At 40.9% G+C, this 24015-nt stretch overlaps 2 protein-coding genes across 2 annotated transcripts in view; one reads left to right on the top strand and one right to left on the bottom strand.

Moving 5' to 3' along the window:
- The window catches only part of rpl38 (ribosomal protein L38), a 217936-nt gene extending 213923 nt beyond the window's left edge, over positions 1 to 4013 (bottom strand). Inside the window, exon 1 of the mRNA XM_062443274.1 lies at positions 4004 to 4013. The gene's annotated coding sequence lies outside the window, so the exon portion shown is untranslated. The remainder of the gene's footprint in view (positions 1 to 4003) is intronic.
- Positions 4014 to 19954: 15941 nt separating this feature from the next.
- sdk2b (sidekick cell adhesion molecule 2b) overlaps positions 19955 to 24015 on the top strand; it is a 276995-nt gene continuing 272934 nt past the window's right edge. The window contains 1 exon segment of the mRNA XM_062442366.1: positions 19955 to 20042. Coding sequence (XP_062298350.1) covers positions 19955 to 20042 — 88 coding nt within the window.

Raw genomic sequence — 24015 nt, 5'->3', positions numbered from 1 at the left:
AGAAATGCCACTGTTATCAAAAACAAAATCACTTGGTATTTCACAGAATGCCATCATCCTCCCACTCACACACACCTGGGGACCCAGAATATTGTCGTGCACCCACAAATGTGACACAAATAAACACACACTTTCTGCTGTGATTTCAGATCATACCACATTTATACCAGAAAAAAATAATTATTTGCTAAAAAAAAACAAAAACAAAAGACACATCAAACCAGTTGATATAATCCTTATTTGAAATACATCTTTTGCAGTGGTCATGCAGTGGAAAACATGGGAAACTGTAAAAATAGATAAGAAAGATTTGTGAGTGATGCTGAATGTTTAAGGCTGGTGCATCTGGTTTCACCCTCTCACTTTCATATTTGCGTTATTTCCTTTTTGCCCAGATGGCTCTCACTGATTAAGCAAAGCGCTAATTCAAGTAAAACACTAAAGCTGTGCTTGCAGTAGCAGATTGGCTGCTTGGCTACTAACTTACTTGTAACACCCAATCATATTGATAGAGATGTAAAGTGCAGTCATAAGAATCTGACAATTCATATATTGATATGCTCATGTTAATGCCATTTGCTCTAGTGGCTCTCTACACTACCCTAACTGCCTCCATATGTATTTCTGGTGTTAATGGGGTTTTTTATTTTTATTTTTTTAAATATATATTTTATTTTCGGCTTTTTTGCAGTTATTTATATATCATCTGGTAGAGAGGCCAACAGGAGGGGGGGTGTATGAACTGCAGCATAGGTCCCTGGCTGGATTTGAACCACGAATGCTGCTATTGTGTGGCATGCTCTCTAACCACTCGATCACCAGGACGCTCAAGCAAAATCGTCGCTGCTGCACAAATTCTTTGAGAGCGTTTCACCGACTCTAACTAGAGAGCTGTTCACTTAAAATGGTTAATTCCGTGATGTATGTGTCTTAAGCTGTTTTCTCATGTGAACTCTGGAAAAATGTCCAGAAAATCAGCCTGGAATTTGATTTTGTATGACAATTTGGGCCTTGACCCTTAATGAAAGAAGTTCCTGAGTTCTTATTAGACATTTTTGTTGCCGTGTTTGTATTCTTCCAGTGTCATATCAGCCACATGACAGAAATGTCATCAACACATCCACTTGCGCTTCAGGGCTGCATGCATGTTTGAAGGGGAATTAGTGTCAATTGTGTTTGTTTGAATATATGTTTGTTTTTAAGTCTTAAGAGAGTACAGATGCAGCTCCATGAGCAAAACATTGTGAACCCAGTGACTGTGGGGATTTTTTTGTCTTTTTTGCGGCTTCAAATGAAAATGCTGACATTGAAAACCATGTCAGTGTTGCTGCCTGGATTATGTGTGTTTTGACTTTTAAATGAAGGAAGTTCATATTTTGTTGTCCGTACATGTACACAATTTTTCTTTACACAAAAGTAAAAGCCCAGGATTTTGAAACCAGAGACCAGGGATCATTCCCTGAGTGTAGTGTGTGGTTTGATTTATGCAACAAAAACACTTTGGCTAAGGTTAGGGGAAGTTCTCCACCAATTTAGCATTGTCAGTAACATTTTCAGATTCAAGATTGTAAGTATCACACTTTTTTATTCAATGCATTTCTTCTTCCTTATCAAAACCTGTTGCTTACCCACCTAATCAAAATATTATTTTGATTCACTTGACTATACATTGACTGTCGATTCTGGCAAGGGACCGTAGCTGCAGGTCATTCCCCTCTCTACCCATTTGTTTGCCCTAACCCACTAACAAATTAAAGGCTAAAAGCCCAAAAATAAATTAAAAAAAATATGTTAGGCTCCACTACAGTTGGTGATGGGTTGTGTGCAAAAAAGCAAAATGAAACTTAAACACATTTATGATCGAGTTATTTTAATTGTATCCATTCTCTGGAAGTATCTTGTTTTATAGAGGCATTCTGTCACAAAGTCCAGTTGCCTTTTGCCTGCTTGATTTGGATATATTTCAGAACTGGACAGCTTAGTGGTAAACAATACTGACTTTGGTGAAGGAGGTAGAGGGTTTGATTCCCAGTCTGGGCGAGAAAACACATATCCAGTGTGATGGTGCTATTTTACCTCAGGATGAATGAAACTGCAAGCTGAAGAGTCATACTGGCTCGGTCTCGGTCAGGTGTCGAGGAACCAGGGCAACCTGAGGAGAAATATTAGCAGAACATATGAACTTGTTGGAATGCTACTCTAACCCCAGTGAGAGGGGTTATATGCAGAGACTGTGTGATGTATGGATGCTGAGAAAAGGGTTTTCAGAGTCTCAAAAATCACAGTCTTCAAAGTTGAGCGCAGTAGAGTGTTGTGGTCTCAGCAAAACCCGAGACCACAACACAGACAAAGTCTATGAGAAATAATCTCATTTGGCTCTTTGGCTGACTGGGTATTTCTGATCTCTTGGTGTTCCCTGCCAGGTCCTTGTGACACCAGTGTGTTCTTCTGGTGCCAGGTCACTCTGACCTGGTTCATATTAGGGTCCTATGGCCAAATATGGTCGTCCTGGGTTTTTATATTTTTATACAAGCTCTTGCACCTGGGCACGTGGCCTTGAAACTTGGAAAATCCATGACATTCAGTCAGAGCCTCCCAGTGACGCCTGCTCCTGGCCCCCTCCTCACACACAAACTTTCTGCACAGACCACTGCCTCAGTTCTACTCCTTTAAAGACAAAGTCCTTTCTTCAAAATACACTATTGTTTCAATTCTTCACATTTTGATTCTTTAAGACAATGTTTCAACCCCAAAATATACCATTATGTTTTGCCGTTTTCTCTTACATCTGTGGGTTACAATACAGCAAACTCAATCAGTAAGTGCACTCTAAATCAACAGGTGTTGACTAAACATATTTCATCCTTAACCCTTCATCTTAACCTCTAGTATAGCCATTATTAAATTTACTTATCATCATGAGTATAATTTATACACAACAGCTGAGAAACCAAACATCTAAGTACAACAAACATGGTACGCTGTGAAACTGTGCACAGGCCTCGAACTCTGAGGATCTGAGCTTCAGGAAGACATACCACACACAGAGGCGAGTATGTTTTTTTAATTAAAAAAAAAAATGTATTAGTCTCATTACATTAGATTGTACAGGTATACTTAAAAAAACTTGTAAGTAGAATATACTATCTTTTTATGTGCTGTATTCTGTATTCAAGGTTTTGTTTGTTATGCTTGTATTTGCTGTTTGATTTAAATGTTTGTGTGTGGCCTCCGGTCCAGCGCCTGCTCTATTGAAGACGGCAATCTCAGCCTCATGAAGGCATGCTGTGTTTGCCACCAGTCTCAAGATGCCGGCTCTGTCAACACTAGAAGAAGCACCTGTGACTATAAAAACAGGACAGCACACATCACTTCTTGTAAATAAAAATACAGTTCAAAAGGACGTGTACCTAATAAACTAGCAAGAGGAATGGAAATTGTCTTATTTCCATTTGCTCTTGTAGTGTGGGGGTGCTTTGTGTATTGTAGATGTGGAAAGTTGCCTCCTTGTCAGTTTTTGATTTCAAATCAGAGAAACAGAAACAGAAAATTATAACTTTTTTATTTTAATTTTAACATTGAGCAGGTGTTATCTCATGCAGCTGTATTTTCTTGATAAAGTAACAAAAACAAACCTGTGGAAAGAGGACTGGGCAAATGGACCAAGAAATAATAAAGAATTCACTGTCATTTGACTCTTATTTTCCTACCTGCTCATGTCCATATGACGTCTGTAGAGACGAATGCTCTGGCCATAATAAATGCCTCCTTCAAGCTGAATAGAGACATTTCATGGACACTTGTCTCCAGAAAGTGCACTTTCATGTCAATTTGAAATATCCTTAATTGAAAGCTATTTCCCCTTGAAATGATTCTAAATTAATTACTTGCCTGCCTTTGAGACTAAAACAGCTTCAGTGTGGTAATAATACTGATAAAAGGTATTGATTTCATGAAAGCATCAAAGCTCAATATTTACACAAATTTGTTTCTACATCTTTTTTCAGTCTGCTGTCAAAGGTATAGTGTGGTCAGTTGAGCTCTCATAACTCTCAGCTGGATTCACTGAAGTAGCTCTTTTATGTCAGTGAATAAAATGAACTCTATAGTGTGTAGCGGTGTGGGAGGAGTTGCCTCTAGTGCCCACTGTTCCAGAGGTAAAAGTCTTCATTTTCTGTGTGTTAGTCAGCTGGTAGGCAGCTGGAGCACTTCCAAGGCTTTGATAGACATTTAACTCTCCCTGTTGAATCATCAGTACAAAAGATGAGCAGCTTCATTGGAAAATATCTGGATATCTGGAGTTTTCAAAGCCCATGGTTAAAGGCTATGCAAATGTTAACTATGACTCCCAAGGTAGATTTCAGTAAACATCCAGTTCTGTTGCATGCATTGCAAAAAGAGAACTGAAGCTATTAGTCTACAAGTTCTTGAAACCGATATACGAACGCCAACTTAAATCGGTTTAAATTTTGGGTTTACTTTAGTTGAATTCAGTAATTATCATGCAATCTTTCTCCCAGTTGCAATAATGATGCATTTTGAATTGAATAGTCTTTATTTATTTATTCAGTGTAGGACAAGCAAGAATAGAAAAAAATCTAGCCAGTGTCCTGCTACGACCCCTTCACCAGAGTCCAGGGTGAAACAGAATGCAGCTTCCCCTCTGTCCTGCTGCTCAAGGAGAGTCTGGCTATCATCCTGCTGCTTAAAGCCACCTTCTTCTGCAGACAGAAGCCCACACCGCCATCCCCTCGTGACCAGGTTACTGCCCACCTCACCAACCGGGCACACCAGTGAGCCGCTCATACAGCAGCTGCTGCCAACAACAGCCTCTGCTGTCTCCACCTTGGCTATGCAGCCCGGCTTCCGACATCGGGAAGGCGATGGCGGCTATCCTGGGACTCTCCACTGGTCAACTAATGTCAACAAGCTAACATGGAGGTTTAGCCTATTAGCAACATGTGGCCTATTAGCAACATGTGGCTAAGCATTGCTTACCGGAGCTCAAAACGAGAGGGCCCACAAGACAGATGCGGCTCCTCACATTCACTCATGTGGTCCAGTGGGGAGAGTGGATGCCCAAAGAAAAGCTCTTCGAGGGCCAACTCCACATGGAAGGCCTTCCAAGCAGGGTCCTACCTGACCACACCCTCACTCCTTCAAAAGGCCTCCCTGAGGGTGCCAACCAGGTGGTCAACAATGCTCCGCAGTGTGGACAGGAGACCTCGGCCATCTCTGCAGTCCTTGAAGGGGACCAGCAGGGCATGGTCCTGGAAGACCTGTCAGAGAGCATCCATGTCAAAATATTCCCTTCAAACTGAAAGGGAACACCTTCACCCTCGAACCACACCACCTGTTTGATGCAGCATGTCACACAAGTCCTGCATGTGTGACATGTACTTGGCTGCACTACTGATTACCGCATGCTGGTGGTTTGGTTGGCTTAAGCCGCAGGTGACCACTGCTCCACTGACTGGGTGCTTAAATGGCTGGGTATAGTAGACGCGTGGAGCATCAGCGTACAATTGCGTGAATATGATCAGGCCATTTCTGGACAACACATTCATAATGGCCCAGACTCACATCCATACAGAGGGTGTTTGGGCGTTGGCCTCTGCTGCAGTTTACTGTCATCATGTTGCTTTCCTCCGCTCTCAGTCTGGTGTGACGTCCCTCTCTTCCCTTTTTACTTGGGCTTCTTGGCTCAGGAGCAGGACTAGAGAGGACGTCATGGAAACTACCCACACCTGTGTAGGCCTCCACCAACCAGATGGGTTAGACTTTTTTGTTTCCGTTGTTTGCACATATCACACCACACATTTTTCTCATCCACACACTGCATTCATGACTGATATAACTGACTAACATTGTTATTTTAACTTAAGTTTGTAGTAAATATTATTTTAGATACGTATTGTCATGTGCGATTCCCATTTTTGTTGCGGACTTTGAGCCGGTTTGTAACACTGGTCATGGCAAGAATATTGCTACTTTATTCCACCTCGCTGTTTTGTATTTTGTATAAAAGTTCCGGACACTGAATGGGGGGACAGAGTTGCTCCGTCAGTAAGCGGCTAAAGGGCGCTGGTGTGTTAGCTGTGGTCGAGCGAGTTAGAGATTGAATGAAGAGAGGGAGCGCTGACAGTAAGAAAGCCGGTGAATCAGATCAATAAAACTTTATTTTCTCATTGTTTCACAGCGGTTACGTTCAACAGCACAAATAAACGTCCACACACACCTCCACCCAACCCTGCACTCCGCCTCAAACCTCTGAATCAGAGATGCCCACGTGCTATTTAAAAGCACACAGCAGCAACGTAATTATGCTAGTTTGGGTTGGTTCAATGTAAGAAAGCAAAGTCTTCTTTATGGCATTTTACTATGATGATCTCTGTAGTAAAGAGCTGAATGGATCACCTCAGGTGGAGCTGAGCCCACAGTGTTTGTCCACAGTGACCAAGGTGAAAATTGGAGGTGACAACTACACTCGTTATGTTACTGTAAGTGCAATGAAATCTACCAGAGTAAAAAACCAAGAAGAGTAATTTAATTTAATCCACCCAAAAAAAACGAGTGGTTATTTGATTTTCATTTTAAAATACAAAATATTAAATTTAAATACAAGCTGTTTATCTTTATCCTGGTCAAAAAGGGATGAGCAGAAATTAAAAAAAAATAATAATAAAAGACAAAATCACTGGCAAATAAAAGAAAAAAAAATTACCCGTTTTCTCATATTCTGAGACTGGATGTCAAGACAAGAGTGCAATAAAAATAAATAAAAAATAAAAATCCTCTCTGTCACTGCAACAGTCTGATGCACTGTTTTACTTTTTATAATGTTAATAACTATTTTCTGAAGCCCATAAGGTGCTAAAATAAAAACACAAACGATTCCTGAACATTTATACCTCCAACCCCCACTGTGGTTATACAGAGTGCAGTATGCCTTATTATTGCCTTTTCTTTTCTATTTCATTTAGAAAAGAGCAGCAATGGTTTGTGGGTGAAATATAATCTTGCTCAGCAGGAGAACAATTAGCTGTTTTCTCAACTGTTTCCACCTTGTTTTACCTTAAATCCTAGGAAGTGACTGTAAAAGGGTTTCTATGAAAACGTAGATGGTGAAAAGATTTATTTTTTGCTTTAATCCCTGCACCCTGAACAGTCATATCAGAATTCATGTGACTTTTACATTGCTGGCCTGAACTGAGTGTCTTGTGGAGGGACACTGACAAATATATTTAACAGTAGCCCTTGACATCATGACATTTTGGCTGTTTCACCACTCCTGGCTCTGACTCCACATCCACACACACCTCTGTACAGAAGTAGCCATTGCTCTAAAAAAGCCATAATATTATTAAATATTTCTTCCTCGTGCTCGTTGTTATTACCTGCTCATGAATTTGCCGGCTTCCACTGGACTTCAACTTATAAATGATACCATAAACGTTGACTTCAGTGGCCTCAAGTGTGACATCTTTGGTACTGTTCCTTTGTGTATGCAGGTCTATTCAGGACCATTCCCATGTCCCAGTCTGCTATTGGCCACATTTAAAAAAGAATGTGAATGGTTAAAAATAAACAAATCAGATCTGACCCATGAATACGAATTGAGCACAAAGGCTTGCAGTGTGAGCGTAGCCTATATATCATATGCATGAGTTTTTTAAGGACAGACAGTGAGACAGAAGTTGTGTGTCATAAAAATGTTTCATTAAGCAAATAATAAGAAGGTGCTGTGTGAAGGAGAGACATTTTGAGAGGGAAATTTGAAGCAAGAACAGAGAAGTGGAGCTGATGTGTTGTCAGATGGACCCATTACCTGGTTAAGGTAGATCAGAAAGGGAGAGAGAGAGAGAGAGAGAGAGAGAGAGAGAGAGAGAGAGAGAGAGAGAGAGAGAGAGAGAGAGAGAGAGAGAGAGAGAGAGAGAGAGAGAGAGAGAGAGAGAGTGAGAGAGAGTGAGTGAGAGAGAGTATGTCATGCACAGCACGGAGCCTTTTCTTCTTTTATTGTCAATTAAAGCAGCCGGCTCTGCACCTGCATGTGGATGCCAGACTGGTGCTTCTAGTCAGCGTTCAACTCGGCACCGGGCACGCTGTCCTCTTAATGAGGGGCTTTGTGTGGATAAAGGGGTCTGGTGTGTATGCTCAGAGGCCTGTACATGGCAATTAGGGTGAACCAATCCTAAGGAAATCAAGGCTCATGCCTTTCTCCCTGTCTCTCTTTTTAGTAGCCTTACTCTTTATGCTTTGGTAAAGTAAGTCTGATGGACAGTCATGTAGATATGGGATTGCAAGATTTTCAAATGCATGGGTTTGGAAATGACTAATGTAATCCTCAAAGAATGATTCATAGCTGATGTCTTCCTTACTGGAAACGTTAAGGCAAAATCCATTCTAACATGGAATTTACATATTTTATCAATACATCTTAAAAGCAGCATTTAAGGTTTTTGTGTGGCCCACTTTGTCTTCACAGTTGTGGGATTCAACACAATTTCATTGGGATATATGTTGCAGTTAATGCTTGTCCCAACAGTTATAAACTGGATCTTAAGGCTCATTGTAGAAGTAGATCAAATGAATTGTCAATAACTTGACTATTGAGTCAGCTCCAAGATGTAAACTCCAGAAACCTCTATCATCTGGTTTAAAACTTTAGGAGAAGTGTTGGGCAGAAACGGGGACACATATTTTGTGAGCTGTCACAGATTACGGCACTGAAATGCAAATTCAGTTTAAGTGTAGCTTTTCACTTCAAACAGTATGCCACCCACATGAATCTTATTGTGTTTGCCTCTGAGAGTTAGTTTGGGCGTTACCTACATTATATAAACGTAACTAATGGACACACAGATAGCAAAGGCTGATATGTAACTTGTCTCAAAGGAACTAAATGTTGAAGTCAAATATGACATTTAGACGTGATAAGGCTGACAAATGCAACCGCACTCAGGTAATTTTTTATCATTCCTATAGTTGTCAAGATTGGCTTCAACTCAGTTATTTTAATAAGGATTCTTATATATTTTTTCTGTTCTGATTAACATTGAGATTTGCAATACAGCGAGACACATGAAACAGGAACTGTGTGATCTTGGCACATATATTATACAGTAACAGGAATAGGGAGAGCAGCTCTAAAATCCTCAAATGAAGCAAAGACTTCAATTGCTCTTCAACAGGTTTGAGGACAGTGCTTACAGCTAGATTCCGATGGGCACACGACTCTAGTCAATGTGTGCAGACTCCAGATTGTATCTCATATCACTACATCAACATTCAGCCAATGAGAGGTTCATCTTTGAAGTGGACACCACTGCTGCCATGACTGCCCTGGCCACTGACTTCCTCTTCAGGTAGAGGGGTGGCTTTCTTCTCTCTGGTGCTGCCGGAGCAAAGTGCTCCACTTCTGAAACACTCATTTTGGGGTATGACACCATGCAGTGGATGGAGCAAAACCGCCTCACAGCTGGATCGTGAGACAGCGGAATCAAGGCCTTAGCGTAAACAGTTTAACTAAAAAAAAAACCCAATAACAACAAAACACTCACTTAAAGACACAGTCAAAATACAGGAATAGTTCAGTCCAAAGGTAAATTTGAACTACAACTTTGAAAGAAATGATTGCTTATCAATCACAGCTGAGTTCGAAAAGAAGATGATGAAAATCTCTTTCAATTTGAAAAGTAGACTCTTCTATCTCTGTGTGTTTGCTTTCTTCAAATAGAGAGCCCACCCAGTAAAGCAAGGGGGATTTTCTAAAGTCATTCCTGAGATGTAGAAAAGTCAAACTAGAGGTCTTGTCACTCACAAGTCTTACGTGAATCGCATGTCAAATGCTGCTGAAAGCATACCTCTTTACAGGATCATTCCAGCATGACTGTGAATGTTATCCTCTTTTTTATTTTATTTTGCATTTTGCATGCATGAAAGCAATTGTGCTTATTTTATTTTTATGTGCATACACTGTGATGAACAGTGCATTTCAATCAGTTTTGCCATACCTTACAGAATAACTCTCAACATGTCTAATTCATTCAATGAAGGTGATCCATCACTGTGATTGAGAAGATAACAAACATGTTTTGCCAAGTTGCATTAGAATACCATAGTGTATCATGGTGCTCTGATGCCCAGCCTGTGGTTATCATATCTCTAACCAAGCATGTAATTACTTGTTTGCTGCCAAACCCCAATGACACTATGTTCTTTCTTCTTAATTTTTTTGCTCCATATATGTTTTCAAATATAAAGCAATGCTCCACTGCTCACATTGTGCATGGTAAGCCAATCTTGAACACTAGTTGTATTTATGGAAGCCGATATTTGCGGGGAAAAAAATCATTCCTGCATTTGTATACTCAACAGGAACACTGTGTTTGGAGATGCCCACATGGTCTCACCCCAGTTAACACAGGTTAACATATTGTGTTTGTTGGCCAGCCCCTATCAAATTTATGGAAGCCCTTCAAACAAATCAGGCTATTTCAGAGAATCACAAGACACTGTGATTCTGTATGAATATACATGTGTGACAGCTTAGATGCACATCATTGTACACATGTTTTCAAATGACAAAAATACAATTTTCTATACTAAAATCTGAAACTTATGTGCCAAGGCTTTCCATCGCCTGCAACGATTTCTCAAGTTTGTGTGGTGAGTTTTGAGTTTGAGTTTGTGTGGTGAAATAGCTCCATTGTGTAAGGCTGGTTGGACTGCACACTACAAATGTGTCAGTCACTCCAGATTTGTTGTTTTGCAAAAGATTCTCTCTGTTGCAGCCAGAGAAATGTGACACTCTTTCCAGTGAAATCAATGATCAGGTAGCCATCTCAGTAATTCCAAAAGAGGAAGAGGAGAAGGGTCTTTAGTTCGGTATTGTTCTGGTCTCAAAAAATATTTCAGCAATATAAGACCTGAACTCGGTCACACTGCATGGCAGGCAATGTGAGAATGATATGTCAGTTATCCAACAGGTTCAACAAGTGTAACATGGGTTTGTGGTGTCAGGGCTGTCATTTGCCCTGTGAGTCTTTTACTAGAGACACTCACCCTGGGTGTAACTGTGGCTCCTGCACATGAGCCACTTGATAAATGGAACTTTCCTGTGTGGTAAGGATGTGTCGATTCTGGCTGACAACTACACAGTGGAGGCCTGCAGCAAAATACAAGAGAAAGTCTGGTCCAGCTCTCTGTGGAATGCTGCAGAGAATCTGTGGATGTGGGACAAAAAAGAACCTTTGCCACGTGAAAGGTCCCCACGTTCCTGACATTCAAAACGTCAATGCTGATGTCACAAAAATTCATGGCTTTATGAGCCAGATCTTAACTCTGTCTGAGTTGGGAGTAGAAGTGGATATGTTTGCCTCAAATCTAAATACTGACCATCTGTGAATCGCCACAACAATACACCCCTGTGGATGAACACATGGTGCACATGGAGCATGGCTTAATAAAGCTTTGCATGTTTCTCCTCCATTTATCCACATCACAATTAGGCTGTCATTGTGTACTGTAGAATAGATACAGGAGAAAAAAGGAAGAGCACAATAATGTAGGACTACTGAATAACATACCACATTTTATATTGTTTCATATTTTAGTGTTACCAAACTCACCTGACTTGTAGTAACTGCTGCTCCAACCTAAAAATATTGCCTACATTTAGAAGAAGAAAGATCCAAATATTTAGCTGGATTAGGATTAATGAGTTTGTCACTAGCTGAAAAGAACATCAGGATATTTATCAGAAATAACTTATAACTTAATAAGAATTTAGAAACAAGACCTTCATGTAATTGTCATTTCTTTATTGAAAGTTTCACTGTGTTCCACTCAAGATCTCATAAAAAATGAGTTTTCTCTAATTGGCACTCAATTCTTCTGCAGGATCCCTAAATCGATTCCTCCAGTGTTGGGGAAAATGAGCCTCATCCCTGACTAGAATCTCTCCCTGTGAAACTCACTGCTGTTTTTGTTCCTTGACTTCGAACAGAATGCAGGTTTTAGATGTCCTGCATCTTTGTGTGAAATAGCATCATGAACCGAACTAGCTTGTTATTTCAATAATGGTGGGTGGCTTGCATAAAATCACTTTGACAATCTGTTTAAAACTTATTTGCTAGATTTGGTGATATTTATGGCCCTGTTGGGTATCACTGTGCATCAAGGTTGATTCACGAATATTTTGTTGAATTATAAGACAATTTACAAGAAAAACTGTGTTCATAATCAATAATCAATGGCTAGTGCATAACACATAAACCGAGGACAAGGACAGACCTGATTCAAAAAGGATTCCAAACTGAATGACATGCTATGTATAATAATGCATGTTCACAAACAATTCAAGAGCGTGACTGATAGGTTGACACAAAAAACACATAATTAAGGCAAGGCCGTCACACTGCAGAGAAAGCTCCATGGCAAAAGGTGGCAGGTTGAATTACTGGGTATAGAAGAAGTCCACACACTGAATCCATCATGTGTCCTTGCTCATCTACTTCCTGACACTGTGCCATTCTCTATGTACATAAGAAAAAAAAACTCTCCATAAGCCATTAAATGTGACAGAGATAGGTGTGAGATGAATTTAAAAAGGCAATAACTGCTTATCTACATGTACGAACTGATGCACATTGAGTAATTGCATGTGGTTTTTATGCATGTACTTCGTCCTTCTCTCTATCGCATACAACCCACATGAACAAGTAGGCATGATAAGCTGATAAATAAAGGGGCTTATAATTTTATATTTTGCAATGTAAGTTGCCAATAAACACTCAAACATTCCTATGAGAGAAGCAGCTTGGTCGATTGATGAACCACAGCCCGTTTGACATGTAACAAGCCACAACATTAAGAAAGCTAAATGTTCTTCAGTTATACCTGATGGCTAAATTAGCTCTTTTACGACACCTTATCATTAGACACGGAGAGTCTTCTTTCAGAGAAAAGCAGGAGAAACAAAATAAATCTCCAACAGCTATAGCACCCACTGCTGTCTTCAACACTGTGGGGGCATGAGGGTCAGGACTTCAACATGGAGGCTGGAGCAGCATATTTCCATTGTAGCAGCGAGTTGGGCAGTGGCTCCAGGCTCAGTTACACATACATTGACCCAAACTCTTATTAGTGGGTGGAGGAACATCAATACTTGATCTGATGTAGGTGCCCAAGGTTTAACGTTTGCACCAATTACAGCTCTGTATTGACTGATATTTGATCCAAGGTGCTCCAAAGAAATAAACCCAATGGGAGCTTTTTGTGTCCATGTGTTTATTTATATTAGGTCTGGTGCTCTTTATTTCCGTTTGTAGATGCCTATATGTACTCTGTCAATATTCATATGTGTTCATGTGTCCATATAATACACTACAGGAAGAGCTCTGATGGTTTGCAAGTCAGGGTTACGGCTGAGTACTGAGCTACTGAATCTTTTCAGCAGGTTTTAGGCAGTGTCTGAGCCACACAAAGTGACAGTTTCAGATCTGTCACATGGGCCTATTGCCTAGAATTCAATCAGGACTAAAAGAATGATGCACTATTTCAGCTTTGACACGGCTTTATATTCATTTTCCCTAGTCACTAATAAAAATGAAGGCGGATTCTCAATCTATATTAGTGCTGTGCCTCTGTGGCCCAGGTAATCTGTCAGTCTCAGTCACGGCTGTGTTTGCTTGCTGGTCTGTACATGCTTGCGTGATGCATGTGCGTGCATCTGTGCATGTTCCTGTATGCGTTATACATATTAATCCATACCCTCTGACACGCTGTACCACCTTTAGAAAAACCTTGCATGTGCAAAATATCGCTTTGTTTTTTTTTCTTAAACTATAAACTTTGCCTTTAGCTAATGTCACATTTACATGTCTAATACTCTTACCCCCCCCCCCTCCCCCCACAAGAGTTGACAAGTGAGGTTAACTGTTAGCATCTGTAACAACTCCTGAAACCAATATGCTGTGGTTGCTATAAACTCTAGACTTGACCCTGAAAAAGGAAAATGAGCCATTCACAGTAAGATGTATGTCCAACTTATACATTCGCACATACTATATTTAGCACACACTGTGTCAGCTTTTCTCCAACACTGATTACACAGTCTGAGCAGCACCTTCAAATCACTGCAGCGCAACATGAACAAATGAAAAATGATTCTGATTTGAGCGGGTCTTCCAACACAACACATGATTGTTGCAGTCTTGGGACAACAAGGGACAAAAGCTAAAGATATAATCACATATGTACTGTTTGTACAAATGCAAACAGAAATGGGAAATGGTATATTTATCCTTTTTGTGCATACACATCATTTATTAATCTGGCACCTGTTTATACACTTCTAAAAAAATATCCCCAAATCTTTTGACTTCTTATTTATCAAGCTGGGAGTATTAGAAAACTTAAGAAAGCATTAAAGGTCAGAAAGGTTAAGGCACAAAAAACGCTTGGTTAACGTTAGGGAAAGATCACATTTTGGTTTAAAATCATAACTTGAAATGCAGTGTGGGTTAAAGTTACTACTTGCTCAAAGTAAGGCAGCCTTCCTCATCTTACAGCAAACACCACAGCAATTGTAGTTATGTCTTTTTTTACAAACTGTCCCGACTCACAGTTGGAACAAGCAACGAACAGCAGTCTCCTGTAGCTAAGTCCACTCTTTGCCATCTGTCTATCTAGCCATCTACCAAACCCTCCACATCTGATTATGGAAATGTGTCACCTTATATTGACGACATCTGAACTGTCACTTACCCGGGTCATAATTACTTCGACCACTAGATGGCCTCTGTCACTCAAGCGTACCTATAGGTTGTTTTTGCAGGCTGAATCTTCTACCTGTACCTTTTACCTGTAGTTTTTCTTAAGGACTGGCTGGTATGAGTTTAAATTGGAACTAATTCCTTCTAAATAATATCTATGAAAATCACTTTCACTAATTAATGACATTTCACTTGTCATTCTTTGAAGCTGTGGGTACCACAGAGTTCAATTCACCTCCATTGTATTGCGATAGCAGCAGGAATCTCAAATTAAACCAAAAGCACTGATTTAATAGATTCCAGTTTCAGGTAAAATATATTTTTCAGGGAATTTGGGTGAACCCAAGTTTAAGCTAATTACTGATGTTGCTTGAAGCTTCATGATGTATTTTACAGTCTCTTGAACGTGTGAGAAACAGAGTGAGGTGCATATATGAGTCAGAGGGTGATGAAGTCAGATGCAATCGCATCTGCTTTATCATATCCATGCACTCAGTGTAAGAAAAACGCTAACAACAACAAAAACTACAAAAAAAACATTTGGGCAGTTTAGCATATGTGTGTGGAGTGTGGCAAGTGGGGATTTTAGAATAGGGGTGGTGAAATGGATTTGCAGGCAAATAAAATACACCAAGCACATTATATGTTTAGAGAGCACATCCATGTCTATGGTTGTATCTCAAATGACATTACTATCCAAAACTGTTCTTCTTTATCTGTTTTCCTGTCCAAACTCCTGCACCTAGCCTCTTTACCTCTATGATATGCCTCCTCTTCCAAGGTTGAGCAGTTCTGGAATTTCTCAAGGCAGTTCTGTTCAACATATTTCTTTGCTATTTTGACCATCTGTCTCACTAACACAAACAGTTCTGCTTCTCTTTCCTCACTCTACTTTTTGACTGATCTCGCTCTCTCTCTCTGATGAATACTGTTGGATTTTTCTTGCATCTCCATCTGCCAAAATGCCTACGATGAAAGATCCTTACATAAATTAGACTGTCGATAAGGTATTTTTAAAGGTCATTTTTTTCTTTTTCTTTTCTTTTTTTTACAGAGCCAATGCAATTTAGCCTCCCTGCTGTGAATATGACAGTGAAGTACCAAAGCCTGGGATGTGCTGTACCAAAGAAAATATTCTCAAGGGTATCCAGTTTGTTTGCTGAGCATACTGAACCCAGGATATCATTCTTTAACCCTTCTATTCAACTAGGTGGTAATTACTATGGGAGGTTGTTTAAGTGTGTATGTGTAATTTTACCATTATTTCATTATTGCAGAAATATTAACCTGTAAATATTTTTAAAACATAAATCCCTCTTTTTTAACCTCATTTAATGGTTATAAATTAAAAAAGAAAGAAGGTTAAAGTGCAATAAGTTGCTTACAACTAAGCCTGCTCATGCTAATGCTCTTATAAGCTCTGAGAAGTAAACTGACCTTAACTTGTGAATGAACAATGCTACATACATATCTTTCTAAATTAAGCTGGGTTCATCTCAGTGTGTTTGTGTTGACTGGGGTTGTTCAGATGGTCAGCAGGGCCCTTTGGGAGACCTTGAGTCTTCCGCTATCAGAGGGATGACAGATCTTTATTGTAATCGGCCTTGGAGGTAATAAGCAACGCTCATCACCCCATCGGCCTCCCACCGAGCTCCCATTTCCATTATCCCCTGCTCGTTCCGATTCATTAAACCTCCAGTGAGACTGGTCAGTGTGAGTGGTGGGAGAGAGGATAGAGCATTTACTTTGGTTAAGAAGATTCCTGTTCTTTTGATGCTGCTCCTTAAATGGGCACTAATTGGCATAGAAACGTTAATGGTGAGAGAAATGTTTGATAAATAATGGTGAGCCATTCATGCAGTGGTAAGACCTGCATTTACTCAGGCACAACATTTAAAAACTGCCTGCAAATGGAGGTATAGTACATACTGCCTTGGCCACACTGAGCTGTAGTAAAATATCATTGGAGGTTAATGCATCAAGCCTTACCCTCAAGTTATCATCAGGGTCAGTTGTGCAACAGTACTTTAAAGTGATGAGTGTCTCTTTGCGGTTGAGGTGGACTTCACAGATATCTCTGAAGCACTCAACAGTCTTCCCTCAGGTCTTTCTTCCTCTTGGCTGTCGACCTTTGTCTTTCCCATCTGGGCAGCCAACAGACAACTTTTCTGATATTATTTTCACTTTTGCAGGCAGTGAGCATGTTTATGTGTGTATTTGTGATCTTATCTCAGGCAAAATCCTTACAACCAAAGGTAGGTGAGGATCTGAGCTGTTGATCGGGGCTTTGATCTCAGCGTATCTCCAATGATTTCAAACATTGATGCCGTTTGTTGTTCAAAGATGCCTCTCCTCCCTTCCTCCTTACATTGCTGTTGCTCTACTCCAGGCTTCAGAAGATGCAGGTGTGTAGTTCTACATCTGAGGGGCCTTTTTTACAAAAAAACTTTTTTTGATAGAAATTAAATGAGAGCAGAATTTTATTGTCAGTGCTACAGTTCATATTTGAAGTTTCGGTTAGTAAGAAGAGTGAATAAAAGTCATTGTGGGTGAAGGCTGTCATTTGAAATAGTCAGGGTAGTTTTTGGCCTCAGTGCAGTAGTATTGTTTGTAGGTATAACTATCTCACATTTTGTCCTTAATGGAAGATGTTATTCTACATTTCTACCAATCGATGCAGCCACTGCATCGATTTAAATAAATACATTTAAAAATCTGAAACTTCAGCATGCATTTGAAAATGATTCGCAAAATGAAGTATGTCTGCCTTGTAGTTAAAGAACTTGCAAACGCATTAAATATGATTATTTAACTGGAAAGTATGTGTGTATTCTCCAATTACTTCTAGATTTTCTAAACCCTTCTTTATGTCTCCTCCTTTATGTCTCCTCCGCCGTGCCAAAAATGGCATCCGGTAGTAGTCTGGTTGAAGATGTTAAATATGAATGCCCAGGGCAAATGTCAGAATAACTTGAAATAATTACAGTCTGCTGCAGATAACTCCAAATCATCATTACCAGTTGTGTGGTTAATTCTAGGGCTGGATTGACAGAGTGTATCTCATACAGAAGTGAATACAGCTTGCAGTGAGCTGCTTTAGCACCTGAAATCACAGCTATCCATTGCTTAACAACACCAAGAGCTAACACCTGGCGGCAGTGGCATCTGGGACGAGAAAAAAAGCCACACAAACAAACAGCTTTGCCACTTGTGTGCAGAAAGCTGTGGCCCAAAACTACTGTGTCCAGGGATTTTCTAAATTACCCTCTTGCTGAGTTCAGTCGCAGTAACTACTTTGAAAAATCATAATCGGGTCCCTCAGCAGCCCTGGGGGTAGCAGAGGAAAGCTCTCCATCTTGGTTTTCCTGATGTTAACTCTGCTATTATTAACTTTTGTGCAAGGTGTCACATTTTTTGGAAAAGATTGAGAAAGCCAACAGGAGCTTGGAGATCATGCTGAGAAACAACAGAGGTTATTACCATGGTGCATTATTTCCTTGCTGCCCTGTGGTGGCTTAAATGGGACTCGCCATTCGCAAAAACATTACAAACATTAAGCACTCTTGCTTTCTCCTGGCAAGCCACTGTCATTTTCAAGACAGGAACATTTGCACAGTCATGCTCTCACATTCTCTCCCTCGGCCTCTATGTACTTTACTGATACTGTCATTTAGGAAACAGCATTTGCTCAGTCACTCTCTATCACCCCCCTCCTCTCTCTTTCTCTGCTCTTCCTCTTTCTGTCCTCCACTCATTAATTTCTCATCCTCTCCTTCTTTTCCCCCTTCTTCCCCTACACAGGCAGAACACAGACAAGGTAACATGCAGCCGTTTTTTGTTTTGGCTGTGTAAAGACTTAGCACAGCCATTTGTGTCTTTTTCTATTCATGTCATGCACCTCAAACAGTGTGGGGAATTACACAGCCATAAACTAAAGGGAAAAAAAGAGAAAATAACAATACAGCCATGCCTAGAGGGGTGCTGCACAAACCACATGGTATCATTGCTGAATGTACTAAAATGCAGCCAAAATATAAATCCCTATAATGATACCATGAGGGATGAAAATACCAGAAGGTCAATAAACTCAGACAGATTATAAATCCCCAAAGAAATAGGCCACGACAATTATTTCTCCTCAAACACTCAAGCGCCACTCCACTCCAAGCAACTGGCAACACAGGCAAATAACACGTGCTCCTTAAATCATTTTAACAAAGGGCTATATTCACTCCACCTTTACGTGTTGTGGAAAGCATTAAAATCCTCTCTTGGAAATCCTGGGCTCTGTGATTAGCAGTATTGTAACGGAGAGCGTGTGTTCGTGCTTGGCCGCATGGTGGCGACCTGCGCTGCCTTCCCAGCTACATCAGAGCCTAATGTTTCCTCATAAAGAACCCGGGATCCGTCCTCATCCGACGCACACCGGCAGCCAGGCTCTCCTCCACGCCAGGCTCCGAGTCGACCATGACAGTGTGACTGCGCGCAAGTTTCTCTCTCCCGTCGCCCTCATTCTCTGCTTTCCGAGCTGCTGAACTTCTTCCCCCCCAGTGGTCCTGTCAAACTGAATTGCCGACCTTGACAGTGCGCTGCTGAGGGAAGGAACTTTACAGGAGGGGGGGTGTGCTGTGCTGTGCTCCATAGCTGGCGTCCCCTTTTCCAAAAAGGATTCGAGGAAAAGTCTGCTCTATGCTTTGGAAAAACGTAAGGAAAGGCTGAAGTTTAAAGTGGAGAAAGAAGAAGTATCGATGCCTCAAAGAAGAAGTGTGGATGAAAAAGTGTGAGGCGCAGCTTATCTTCTTACAGGTGCAGAGAGAAATGGACTGAATTTGGACTTAACCTGGATTCATCTGACTGTTGCATCCAGTAATTCAAAGAAATCAACTCAGGCTGTTTCGGTACCAACAGGGAAACATTTTACCACCAGTAAATAAAAACTAGGTGAAATAGATAAAGGCACTGTTCTGACCGAATTTCTCTGGTCGCTACAAGCTGCAGCAGCGACTCTTTCTTGCGCTTCCAGGTCGGTGCGCTCTGCCCGGCTCAAGTGGCTCGCAGGTTCCCAGACACAGAGACCCGACAGCAGGCGGACAGCAGAAACAACACCGGGACTTGGACACTGTAGAATGCTTCAAGCTCACCGGGCACTTGTTGTCCAGTCCGCCTGGTTTGGGACCATGTTTGATGACTCTTGGAGCAGATCGATGTGGCGCGCCACATGGATTTTATGTTTTTCTTTACTCATCCACTCCACACAAGCTCAAGGTAAGAGGGACACTGGCTCGGCACGGTGCCGATTAGTCACCACACAGGCCCATTGCTGTGTGTAGCTTTTCTGCTATGTTGGATGTTTGTGTGGAAGCGTTTCCGTTCGGGAGGCATCGGAGCGGTGATGTGTTCATTATTGCACGTAGCCTATCATTTTCTCATTAGGCTCTACATCATTCTGACACACGCTCTCTTAATTGCAGGCTTGTCGCACAGACCTACACATCGGTATTCTCTTGCTGTTGTTGTCTTTGATTAAACATTTTAAATAGACTTTTTTTCTTTTTATACATGCGGGTTTCTCATAGCCCTTAACTCCACTTCACCCAAACCTGAACTTTACTGAGTTTAGACAATACTTGAGGTGCCAGTTGTAAACTTGAGGTTATCCATCTTTTAATGTAAAGACTCAGTATTTTTTCCCCCAGCTGTTGTAATGTTTGGAAACATAACTGAATTTTATTCTTTGAACATATGCTTTGAATGTGTGATTAGAAGTCCAGCTGTTAAAAAAATGTCAGTTTAATTAAAAAGTCCTAACTAATTAATCAAGCCTCTCCCTCGGCAATTAAACGGCAAATACGCGCGCGGTAAATAAACAACATACTGATGTACAAGCGTGTAAAGCGAGCGCGCGCACGTGGGGCATTAAATGTTAAAAATTAATTGGTTCTCTGAGAATTATGCAGCCTGTTTCCCCTGAGCATGAGGGCAGCCACAGCCATGTGTGGCAGTTGCAGTCTGGAACAGCGTGTGTGTGTGTGTGTGTGTGTGTGTGTGTGTGTGTGTGTGTGTGTGTGTGTGTGTGTGTGTGTGTGTTTTATTTTCTGTCTGTTTAAAAAAAAAAAGAGAAGTCGCTCGAGTACGAGTGAAATTCTCAGCGCAATAATCCCACTAGATCTCTGTAATATTACTGTGGAGACTTGCGGTGCGTCTCTGGTGCCCAGCACAGAGTCTACTGTAACTCAGGCACTCTTCTTTTTTACTTCTACCTATCCATCATATTCCTTTTAAGGTGTTCGTTTGTTTTTATGTGATGTTTGTACAGTTGTCTGGTTATTTTAAAAATGATTTTGAGAAAAGCCAGTGATCATTATGGTTTAGCTGAACATTTGTAGCCATTTAGACATGAGTGGAGTCTGTAGTTAGATCCATTAGTTGAATGATGATCGCTGTCCTCTCTGTGTAGTCTTTAAGCATTTATCACAGGGGGTGAAAAGTGGAACTCTTTGTCTTTGACATGTTAAAGTTTGAAAACCTCAATCCATATCAAGGCATATTTGCAATACATATGCTGTACAATCCTTGCATTCATGTCTTTGAACGTACATCACCTCATTCTGGGTGACATGACGACACATATAGTAAAAAGGCACTCATGCTCTTTGCTTTCCTGTGCTGCACCCTCTCCACTCGGGTAATTGCGATTCAGGTATTGCTGCCACTGTAAGGAGGGAGTATTACCTCTCAAGATAGACTCTAAGCCTTCGGTGGTGCTCACTCAATAATACAATGTTGAGAAGATGAAAAAAACAAACAAGGCAGATATCCATCATTCATGAGGGCATATCCTAGAGCCTGACATTTACAGGAGATTGATAACTTGTGCGTCCTAGGGATTAAGAATCCTGACATTGTTGCTTCCCCTCTCTCTATAACTGTATCTCTTCCAGCTGCTGTCTGTATCTGATTCTAGATGCGTGGTTAAAAAGTCCTCATCCCCATTTAAATGCTTATTTAACCAAGCAAGTTAAATAAGAACACATTATTTGCAGCAGTGGCCTGAGAGATGAAGTCGTCTTTATTTTTTTGCTTTGAATGTGCATGGGTGCATAAAGCAATATGCATGCATGCAGCTGCTTTATGTGCTGAAGTTGGGGATGACGACTGCCAGATACTCTCAGTCTTTCTCTGCTCAGTCTGTCCAGCAGTAGCCCACATATCATTACGTAGTCGCTCCTGGGTCAGAAATGTAGGATTTAATTGGACTCTCTTCAGACCGTTCGGAGAGCGGCTCGTTGAAAGTGACCCCAGTGTGGGCTGCTCTCTTTCCATCCGATGATTAAAGAACATGATGAGGCGAGTAGCATGCCTCTGGATGGACATGTCAGCCACTGCTTGCCACATTTTAATGACCAGTCTTCTGAAACAGCATTTTAACGACGGGAGAACGGCCTTCATCAAACCAAAGTGCTATGAAGACTTGCTTGAAGGCTTGCTGAGCAGAAAGAGATAATCTTCACTCCTTCTATTTGTATGTTGTCATTCATAATCATATTGTCGTTCATAATCGCAGCACTGAAAAGAAAGAAGTTTCTGTGTTCTTAAAGATTCTTTGGTACCTGACAGTAGAACATTAACATTTAGTCTGCCAGTAGTTGTGAAAATCTTTTTTTAGAGGGTGGAGCATTTTGCATCTCAAGGCCCTGCAATACTTAAGAACCTATTTTTGTAGCTGACACATAAGCACATTCTTCTTCTTCCTTAAATCCTATAAAAAAAGAGGCCTTCCTCCCAATTCACCCTGGATATTTTGTTTAAAGTGACAGTCATAAGAGCTGTCATGTCTGTCCCACTGTTCACTTCCATTCATTTACTGAGGTCATGCAGAGACAATGCTGGGCTGGCCTGCTGGTTTTGTCATTTTCTAACACGTCTATTTTGGAGCTCGGAGCGGCGGGGGAGCACTCTATTGGAATGTCATGTTTGGCATACATACTCCTGCATCACTCAACGTCTGCGGATTAGCTTGACTGGTTACAGCTCGACTTTGGGCGCTTTCGTCGGGGTTGAGGACTTCATTCTGTCAAAGGCGTGGCACTCAGATTAACATCCATAAAGATGGTTATGGCAGAGTGTGTGTGTGTGTGTGTGTGTGTGTGTGTGTGTGTGTTTGTGGACGGGTGGCGGGGGTCGGGGTGAGCACGGCATGTTTATAGTGGCAGCCTGTTTTTAGATAACTGTATTGGACATGGACCTTGACATAGTAATAGAAGTCAAGGATGTCATCTTCATTTTAAATCTGTTAGGAGATTGGATTGAAATTGTATGGCTGGAATGAAATGCATGCAGTTTGGGAGCACCTCTTGACTGCTTCAGGAGGAAGTAAAATTGGATTCATTCTTATCACAGGCGACAAAATATAGCACATAATCATAGACATTGAGCAGAAATTTTCAGTGAGCTTGAAAAGGTGGAAGATGCACAGAGCAATATGAGGCTATTATTGCAATGGTTTACTCTTTTGTTTCATTTCTCTCTTTTTCACTGAATGCGCAGACACTCGCTCCGTCAAGATGTTGTGTTTGTGTATGTGTGGGAATTTGTGTTGTGTTTGTGTTTATTTGAGACTTTGAGAAGTCAGTGTTCAATCCCATAGGGGTAAAACGCAGGCAGCAGATGTCTGAAGCACTGTATTTAGATGAAGGGACACTTTTTAAATCAAGATTATTGATATTTTCTTTTTGTTACCCTTCAAAGCCACCTTTGGTCTTTGATATGAGTCACCCTTTTATTAGACAGCAGGCATAAGTGTTCTTTTCAAGATTATTTGAATTCACTTGATGGGTTGAGACAACGCTATAGTGAGGTAGACCAATGAAAAAGAAACTGCTTGAGATTGGAGTGTGAGTGAACCGTGCAGACAGTGGAGTTGAAAGAATGTCTCCAGACTACAAATGCCCTGATTTGTCACTCATATTAATTGACAGACAAGGGATCTTGGTTTCCTTATAGCAGCTGTGCCCTGTGAAATGATTTGCAAAGGCGGGGAAAAAACGTGGGGCTGTCCTAGATCCCCACAGCCAGCACTTTCGCAAAAGGTCACAACATATCGCTTTTAGTATTCAGAACTGGCGAGAAAAAACTCATGGTCAAAGTCCAGTGATAGATTTCTCAGAGGGATGTCTAGAGTTTCGCTGTGCTATGTTCAATAAAACAAAACTTCCTAGCCAAGGTCTCGGTAGTGGCA

The sequence above is a fragment of the Scomber scombrus genome, chromosome 21 (genome assembly GCF_963691925.1).
Source record: "Scomber scombrus chromosome 21, fScoSco1.1, whole genome shotgun sequence".
NCBI classification, from domain to species: Eukaryota; Metazoa; Chordata; class Actinopteri; order Scombriformes; family Scombridae; genus Scomber; species Scomber scombrus.
Note: the sequence above shows the minus strand (reverse complement) of the source record. Positions and strands in the feature narration are given on the sequence as shown.